General features: G+C 35.7%; 1 protein-coding gene across 1 annotated transcript; it reads left to right on the top strand.

Annotated features, from left to right (window-relative positions):
* The first annotated feature begins 7,765 nt into the window (after positions 1 to 7,765).
* On the top strand, positions 7,766 to 8,892 carry LOC143605336 (protein FAR1-RELATED SEQUENCE 5-like). The gene is made up of 4 exons (XM_077081491.1): positions 7,766 to 7,986; positions 8,085 to 8,144; positions 8,217 to 8,475; positions 8,563 to 8,892. The coding sequence occupies exons 1-4, from the start codon at positions 7,766 to 7,768 to the stop codon at positions 8,890 to 8,892; spliced, it is 870 nt and encodes a 289-aa protein (XP_076937606.1).
* Positions 8,893 to 9,889: the final 997 nt, after the last annotated feature.

Below are 9,889 nucleotides of genomic sequence, written 5' to 3'. Positions count from 1 at the left end.
ATTGGGATCAACATCTCCCACTCGTTGAATTTTCCTATAATAACAGTTACCATAGCAGTATAAAGGCAGCGCCTTACGAAGCATTGTATGGTCGGAAGTGTCGATCACCACTCTGTTGGACTGAAGTGGGCGACACTCTGGTTATTAGATCAGACCTGGTCCAGGAAACGACCAGCAAAATCCTTGAAATTAGGAACAATCTGAAGGCCGCGCGCGATCGGCAGAAAAGTTATGCCGATACCCGTAGAAAACCGTTGTCGTTTGAGAAAGGTGATAAAGTGTATTTGAAAGTGTCACCTTGGAAGGGTGTAGTAAGATTTGGAAAGGCGGGGAAGTTAGCCCCGAGATATAAAGGACCATTTAATATTACTGCAAAAATCGGTCCCGTAGCATACCGATTAGAACTACCCGATGAACTGAGTGCAGTTCACAACGTGTTTCACGTGTCGAACTTGAAAAGATGTCTGGCGGATGAGACATCGGTGTTACCTTTAGAGGGTGTCCAAATAAGTGATAAGCTCAATTTCGTAGAGGAACCCATAGAAATAGTAGACGGGAAAATCAAGCAACTTAGACACAATAAGATTTCGTTGGTCAAAGTTAGATGGAATTCGCAACGAGGCCCAGAATATACATGGGAACGAAAGGACGAATTCTGGAAGAAATACCCCTACCTATTTCCTCAAAAGGAAGTAGTTGACGCGTAAAATTTCGAAGACGAAATTTCTTTTACGGGGGGAGAATGTAACGATTCCGGCAAATTCAGGTATACCCTAGCCGGTATATACTATTTATGTGTTATTTGATAATGAATATATGAATTATAATGTGTTTATACGAGTATGTATGATTCACAGTACGGATTATACTCGATTATACAGTTAATCGTATTGGAAATACGATTAACCGATTAACGGTTATTGAAGCCCGAACGAATCGAGGATACATTATAGACGAGGTATATAATATTTAGTGATGTTTACGAAGTGTTAAAGCTTCGGGATAAGTGAATTAAAGCACAGAAAAAGAATTTCGATTTAATGGTACGTCGGTACGTTAAACGAAACCTTTAATACCAAACCAAGCAAGAGACGATCGATCAAGCCGAAAAAGATGCGCAATTATTAATAATATGATGTTTTAAGTTAATGAAAGTCATGGTTTAAGTTTTTAAAGTTTTTAAATTGGTTTTATAAAAATTTCATTTTTCTAGCCAAAAACGACCGTTTTAGCCTCGTTTTAAGTGGAATTAAACGTTTAACCGAAAAACGAACTGAACCAGATCATCCAAAACATTATCCAGATTTCAGAATCGGAATGTGTGGCCAAGAATGGAAAGGTGGGCCCCACCCCACCTCTCCCCTTTAATGCCGCTCGGATAAGGGGTAACCCCCCTTGTCTTGTTATTCTTTTTTCACAAAAACAAACCAACATTCTTCATTTTCTCTCAAGTTCATAACCTAAAAACCGAGAGTTCTAGCAAGAAAAACAAGGTAATAATCGAGTTATATTCGTTTTCATCTTCGTTTCTTGAGTTTGTTTGCAAGAAAATGAGGTTTCAAAGATGAAAACCGATTCTTGCATGATCAAGTGATGTATACGGGTTATAGAAGGGATCTTGTTCCAAGAAAGGAGTTAAACGAACCAAAAACGAATTTTTACGGTTAAATCTTTGTTTTTAAGTCATAACCGAAACCATGAAAGAAATGGCTTGATTGTGGGTGTAACTTGCTTGGTGTGGTGTTATTGTGCTTGTAGGTGTTGTATCTAGTTGATAGCAAAGGCTAGAAAGCGAGATCCTTGCGATTGAAGCTAGAAACACAAGGTAGTTCGGTTTTCGTATGAATTTTGAGATTTGGACAGATTGTGATATGTTTAGAGTTAGGTCATGAAATTTTACAGAAGTGTTAAATATATGGAAATATGAGTTCTGTGAATTTTTGGTAATTTTTGGACAAATGATGAATATTTGGTGAATTTAATGCTCGGTTTTGGCCAAAAATGGTGAAAATAGTTAAATATCTTGAAAAATTCTGGAAAATTCCATATAAGCTTTTTATAACATGTATAAGTCACACACAAAATTTGAGGTCAGTTGGAGAAGTCTAAGTAGGCTTTTCGGTTAAACGAGTTCTAGGGTTTTCTAGCTCGGTTTTAGTGAAAATAGCATGTAAAAGAAGATTTTGGTTCTGGAACAATTACAGGGGACTATGTGGATGGCAGGGGTCATCCAGGAAAAATTTGGGATTTTTCTAAGATCGTTTGGTATTTACGACATATTTAGTGTTTAAATGGTGATTAAAAATAGATAAATAAATTTTAAATATAAAAATTAATTCTGGAAATATTTTTATAAAATTCCCCACTGTCAAAAAGTGATTTGTGCAAAATTTCAAGATCCGAGACTAAACGGATAATTATTTTTGCTAAAAAGAAGATAAAAACAAACTTTTAAAGCTTAAAACGCGCAAACCGGTAAAGTTCGCATAAGCGAGCTGACTGGTGTATAAAAACCCTAAAAATGAAATATTTTCATATAATTGAGTTAAACAAGTAAAAATAAATCATCCGAAAATAATTCGGATGATTTGGGTACCTTTTACCCCATTTAACAGTTTCCGGTACGCTAATGACGGAAACGGGTCCCGCGACCAAACGGGGCGTCTAAACCGAGCTCTAAATTCACAACTAAAATTAAATTATCAGTCAACAACTATTTTCGGGTCGGGTGTGACCAAACTCATTTTTGAAACGTAAAAACGGATAACCGTGCTAGGCACGCAAAACGGGAAAAACGACTAATAGTAATTTTGACTAGTGAACTCTAAACGATATCACAATCTGAGTCCGGAGAAGTGTTTCTGGGTTAACATTACCCCCGGAACGAGTACAGTACGGGGTTAACAGGGTTCCCAGACGCACCGGTTAACACGGTTAAAGTTATATTAATAGTGATTGTATAGTAACGAACTTAGGGATCGTATTACAGATCCGGACTAGTAGCTGGCGTATTGTGTTACCTAATTACTTGCGATAAGGTGAGTTTCACGAGCCCCTTTTCCTGAATTGTTTTTAAATATTTTCTCGGGGCGGAAAGCATGTTGTTGCTAAAATGTTTAAGTACATACTGAACGCATGGATTTGCGTGTATTTATATATGTTTTATTGTACGGGAATCGTACGGAAATGTACTAAGATGGTAATTGTCTGAGTTACTAACATTGTAAGGCCCCGCAACACGAGTGATTAACTGAAAGCCGGTAGAGTGTAGATAGTATTATTGGTCCGACAAACCCAACTGGTCCGGCATGGATTTGCTGATGTTTCCCAGCCAGTTGCACATGTCTATTTTGGGTGTTATATATACTTTGCTATGTAATGTTAGGCATAGCGGTTTGGGGCAGGTTCGTGGGCGGAGTATGCCACGGGGTTGTGTGTGATAGTCAGAGGTTTCACTTGTGGGCTCAGCATAATTACATCGATAATATATGATTATTATAATGATTTGTCACTGTTTATTTAAATTAGTGAAACTCACCAACTATTCGTAGTTGACCCGTTTTCTTTACATGCTTTCTAGGTACTCCCAAACTGGAATAAGTGCTACATGCTTGATGATGCGTGCTTTTTGTGGAAGCTTAGTGATCATTTTGTATTAAATATATTAATGTACTGTTGGTAAAACTTATGTGTAACGCCTAGACGGTAACTAAACTTGGAACAGTGTAATATGATGTAAATTAATGTAGTGGTGTTTTCTTTATAAGCAATGCTGTTGATATCAGATGTGTCTGTTGCATCCCGTTTACGTTTCTGCTGCGGTTACGGGGTGTTACATAGGACTTGACTGAAATCTTACACATACACACACCACAAACATGATATCCGGTCTAGAAGCAGTAAGATACATCAATGTTCCAATTTTGGCTCTATATTCATGTTCATCAACAGGCTCCCCCTTTTCATCTAGTATCATTTTCTCTTGAGTGTCCATTGGAGTTGAAGCATTTTTGAAATCTTGACATTTGAACTTGTTTAAAATGTCCTGTACATACTTAGACTGGCATATGAAAATACCATCAGCCTTTTGTCGAACTTGCAATCCAAGAAAGAATTTCATTTCTCCTATTGAGCTCATTGATAATTCGGATTTCATCACTTCTTCAAATTCTAGACATATTTGTTCATTGGTTGAGCCAAAAATGATATCATCAACATAGATTTGTAGTAGAAGCAAATCTCTTCCCATTTTCTTGTAAAAGAGGGCCTTGTCAATAGTTCCTCTTGAGAAACCATTATCAAGTAAGTGATTAGATAACTCATCATACCAAGCTCTTGGAGCTTGATGCAATCCATACAAAGCCTTGTTCAATTTATATACTTTGTTAGGATAATTAGGGTCCTCAAATCCTGGTGGCTGAGTGACATACGCTTCCTCTTCTATTTTTCCATTTAGAAAAGCATATTTGATATACAATTGAAATACTCTGATACTGCTGCATTTTTCATTGTTAAGAATCCAGTTCAACATTCTAAGACCAAGCATATTGAAATTAGACATCACTTCATTAGGGATTGTAATGAAAAAGGTCTAATTGAGATGAAGAGAGTTGATACAAGTGACAATTTGACTAACCTATTCACAAAGCCACTTGATAAAACCAGATTTCACTTTCTTTTGAAAGCTCTATGAATGATCAACTCAGATGAAGTCTGATTAATGATGTTTGCTCTATGTGCTAATTGACTATTTTTCTCAAAGGTCTTGATGAATGTTTGCTAAGTTGAATTATGTGAAGATGCTTTTACATGTTGACTAATGTGTGATTTGTTTGATTATTTGAGTGATTTAGGTATCTTTAATGCTTAGATTTATGATCAGTTGATGTGTGTGATATCATGATAAGTGTTTGAATGACTAATATGCATGTGTGATTATCTGATAGTTTGATGATGCTTTTGAATATGTTTAATCTAATATGATGGTGTTATTAGGATATGTTAGACAGTTCTTTATGTGAAGTCTGTCTGTTTTGATGATGCCAAAATTGTGATTTGAATATGGTGCAAGTTGATTTATGGTGCATAGATATGATAAGATTATTCAGTTTAAGCTTTATAGAAGCTAAAGAAAGGGTTTTTTAAATGAAAATTGATCCAACCCTTTGGGAAATGATAGTACATTAACAATTTGACCAATCATATGGATTTAATAGGCTAAAAAGACACTTAGTGCAGTCATTAAAATGTATGGTTGCTTTCCCATGATGTGTAAAATCTAAGGTGATATAAACATAAAGAAACTGCTAAACTTAATGTGACATTGTTGTCTATGCATGTTCCAATATACATCTTTCCGAATGAAAGGCAGAAAAGTGAATATCCAGTCGTACACGAGCCCGTTGGTATTTGGTCCCCAAAATGAAGTATTTAATTAGTATGACAAAGAACACAAGTGAACAAAACGTACTGATTATACAACACAATGTTGATATATATGTTCACAATCTTATGTTATATATATATATATATATATATATATATATATATAGGTATTGGTTCATTTCAGAATTTTTTTTTACAGCAAGAAGTGCGAGAAGTGATATTAACCAATCATGTATTTTCTTTTAATGTTTTTTTTTTTAATTTATGTTAAAGGGTAAACTGGTCATATCATATATTTTTATATTTGGTATGTTTTAATAACCAGCGTGTACCTCGTGTTCATCGATCATCACTTTCAATTTTTGATTTCACAATCCTAGATAACTAGGCTTTCAATAACCATCATCGCATATCGAGTCCAGATTGATTGTTGAAGATGACGTCCAATTCGTTTGTGATATTCAACAGGCGTATGTTATGCCCAATATTATTCTTCCCTAAATCAGTCCTAAATCTTTATCGGTTCAGGAACATCACGTTTTACTTCTCGTTAATCTTTACATGAATTTCGATTTACCAATTTAATTTCGATTTACCAATGTTTTCAAATTATATGTGAGAATTGGAATTTAATTTATTATGGTTCAACAAAACTACTAGGATGATATTTCTGGTACCTGATGATGTTTTGATCTTATGATTTATAATTACTTAACATTTAATGTTTTTTTTTATTTAATTTTAGTGTTAATTTGGTTCAATGTTTGATGTATTGCAAGATGTATATGAATATTTGTTTTTATGAAAGATCAAAATCATTATCTTTTACATGCTTAACTGAATATTCAGCCTTATATGGGTCATTATTATTATAAAAAATGTTTATTTTCCTTAACCTGTCATCCTTATCTCTTCATTGTTTATAGTATATTCAACAAAACAGGTAAATAATATCATGCTATTTTTTTTCTTGTTAATTTGTATTTTCATTTTATCTGTTTGTTCTCTAATTATTAGGTGCAATGGACAATGATTCATCTTCACATAATCCTCAGTCAAGCATCATACCGACTAATAATTACGAAAGAAAGTTCCACATTTTGCTCAATTATCAACTACACAAATTCACGTTAATCGCACAGTCCAAGTATTAGAAACCACATTTTGCTGACTATATCAATTTATTTTCTATAAAACACAAAACAATACTTGTTTCCTTAACTTTTTATATCATGGGTATATTTTGGTTTGATTCATTCATTTGTGTGTATGTATGTTCATACAGTTGTATGTATGGACTCCTCTCTGTATGTATGTACATTTTCTCAAATGTGTATAGTTTTTTTTTGTGTGTATGTATGTTCATACAGTTGTATGTATGGACTCCTCTCTGTGTGTATGTACAATTTCTCAAATGTGTAGTTTTTTTTGTATGTATGTGGCCTACTATCTTGTTATATGCGTTTTATTTTGCTAGTGACATATCTTTATAAACATTATGTTAGCCATAATGGTATACAATTTCAAACACTAGGTAATTTATACAAATATAATGTTGCAATTAGCCCAATAATTTTTAAATGCTAATAATACGCTGATCTTTTAATGATTTTTAAGTAGTCATCTTCTTTCATTGATAGTATTCATCTTTTTCAATAATGATCTTTTAATGTCATTTTTGTTTGTGTAATGATCTAGGTTTTACTCATTTTTAACAGTATCTAGTCATTTTGACGATATTCAAACCGTTTTTCCAGGAAATGATGATGTTCCCGAGATTCAAACCATTATCCCAGAAACTAATGAGACGTTACTCGGTCAGTCGAGTGTTCCATAAGTTGTTAGCCTTGAACGTAAGAATTAACCAAGTTTCATTATTTACACTTACTTTCATCATCACTTCTTATTATTATCATCCAATTATTAGTATATTGTTTGACTTGTTCATTTAGTATTTCATGCAGAAAGTGACCAACCAAACTACACATACGCATCTGATGGGACAAAATATTGGATTCCAAATGTTCCATCAGATGAAAAACCTTCAATCGGGTTACATTTTAAAACATGGGATGATGTTGTTGTTATGTACAAGGCTTACGCATCCAAAGCTGGTTTTGACGTTAGGATCTTAACCACAACACGGACAAAAGGTGCCATCTCCCATAGGTATACGGTATGCAGCAAATCCGGTAGCCCATGTTTCAAAGATGTCGATACCATGGACACCTCATAGTCATCTACCAAGCGACGTCACATGAATATAAAGGTCACCGATTGCACTGCATGTATCTGACTTAAAGTTCCATCAACATCAGTCGGCATCGAGATATATAATTTCATAGATGGTCACAATCATGTCCTTGTCAGTGATTATAATATGGACCTAACCCGAGGACGAAGACAGCTACAGTCTACAGACAAGAAATTTATTCAAAGTCTTCAAACTGCGGGTTTCGGTCCAACCGTTGCTCACCGTGTGCAATCATCCCTGAAGGGCGGCCAACACTTGGTCACAGGAACAAAGTCTGACTTTAAGAACCATGCTCGTAATGTTAGGTCTTGTGTAGCTGATACGGATGCTCAAATGATTGTCGATAGGTTTGCCAACAACATGAATCATTTGGAGGATTTTTTTTCCAATACAAAGCTGTTGACGATACGCTAAGGTCAATATTTTAGTCTGACAACATATCTAGATGCAACTACACTATGTTTGGTGAAGTGTTAGCTTTCGATGCTACGTACGCAACAAACAGGTAACGATCGCGCGATTATCTTTTCCTGCAACGCGCTTCATTAATTTTTCATATCCCTTCATTCGTGTACAGGCATAATACGATTTTTGTCCCTTTCACGGGCATGGATTGCCACAAGAAATGTGTTACCTTTGGTGCTGGCTTAATACATAATGAGACGATTGACTCTTACCAGTGGTTACTAAATGCGTTCATAACAGCTCATGGCAAGCAGCCCAGGTTGGTCTTGACTGATCAGGATGCAGCTATGAAACAAGCCGTTTCAAGTGTTTTGACCGAATCCACACATAGACTGTGCATGTGGCATGTTACAAATAAAATACTTGTTAAGGTATGAATCTGGTTTTAATTCTACTTTTTTTTTCACGTGTAACATTTTTAAACATATTATTGACTTGTGGTTTTGTTTTTGTTTAAGCTGAAGGGAGAGATGCAGGTTAATGAAGAAATCAGGTGTCGTGTTAATAAGTTGGTTTGGAATGTGTTCATCAAGATAGAGACCTTTGAATCTAGATGGCATGATTTGATTGACGAATTCAACTTACGCGAAAACAAATGGTTAAAAGACATGTTTGCTATTAGAGAAAGTTGGGTCCCGGCTTACTATAGAGAGCTTCCAATGTGTTGCCTAATGAAGACTACCTCCCGGTGTGAGAGTTCCAATTCACAGTTCAAAGTATATTCTAGCCGAGGCAACAATCTTGTTCAATTCATGAACTGCTTTGAAATGGCATTGAATGCTCAATGACACGTGCAAATCCAATTGCAAAATGATACGACAACAAAGACACCGCCGTTGGAGACCCCTTTGCCAATCGAGCGCCACGCATCATATGTCTACACTATAACGATTTTTAAAGAGGTTCAGAAAGAGATTACAAGGGGACTGTATCATTGTGCACGTACTCGTCTTGAGTCAGAAGAAGAAGAAGGACTGAACATTCACTTTATCAATCACAAGGACAAACGAAATGGTTTTGTTAGTGAATTCAAGGTTCATGTTTCATCACGTATCACCACAGATTAAACTTGTAGTTTAAATAATTTCATGTCATTAACATCAAACCCTTTTTTATCTTATTATGCAGGTGACTCACAATCTCAACGACAACACTTTTTCGTGTTCCTATAAGAGCTTCACTCGCATTGGCTACCTATGTATACACGTTTTAAAGTCTTCCAAATCGAGCTAATAGATGAAATCCATGAAAAATACATCCCAACACGGTGGAGGAGTGACATCCTACCATCGTCACTTTTGAAGATTGAATCCAGATACGGGGTTCCTCTAGACGATAGGTCTAAACTTAGGGAACAGTTTTTGACTTTGACCAATCAGTGCGCGGATTGGGCACGAGGTAACACAGAACTTCTTCAGTCCTTGGTTGACCAAATGCAGCAGGTGAAGAATAAAATTTGGGAGAAAATTCCTAGCGAACCTTCATACAACAGCAAGTTTGCCATAATCCAAGATTTGATTGGTTACAAGATACCCGAAAAGGTCACCATACTTCCACCGATGAGGATTAGAAATAAGGGTTCTGGGTCTCGCAAGCGCAAGGCAGGTCCAGGGGAGATGGCCAAAAAGAAAAGCAAGAAACCAAAAAGGTTTTGCAAAAAATGTGACAAACATGTTCGTGGTCACGAATCACGTTACCATAACAAAGTTATGCTCGAAAAGGAACGCAAGCGAAAGGAGCGTGAGCAACGGCGAAAAGACAGGATCCAGGCGAGAAATAATAAAG

The sequence above is a fragment of the Bidens hawaiensis genome, unplaced genomic scaffold, assembly GCF_021521415.1.
Source record: "Bidens hawaiensis isolate Kalapana, Puna unplaced genomic scaffold, B.hawaiensis_p1.1 tig00069052_1, whole genome shotgun sequence".
NCBI lineage: Eukaryota > Viridiplantae > Streptophyta > Magnoliopsida > Asterales > Asteraceae > Bidens > Bidens hawaiensis.
The sequence above is the reverse complement of the archived record's forward strand: the minus strand, read 5'-3'. Positions and strand labels throughout refer to the sequence as shown.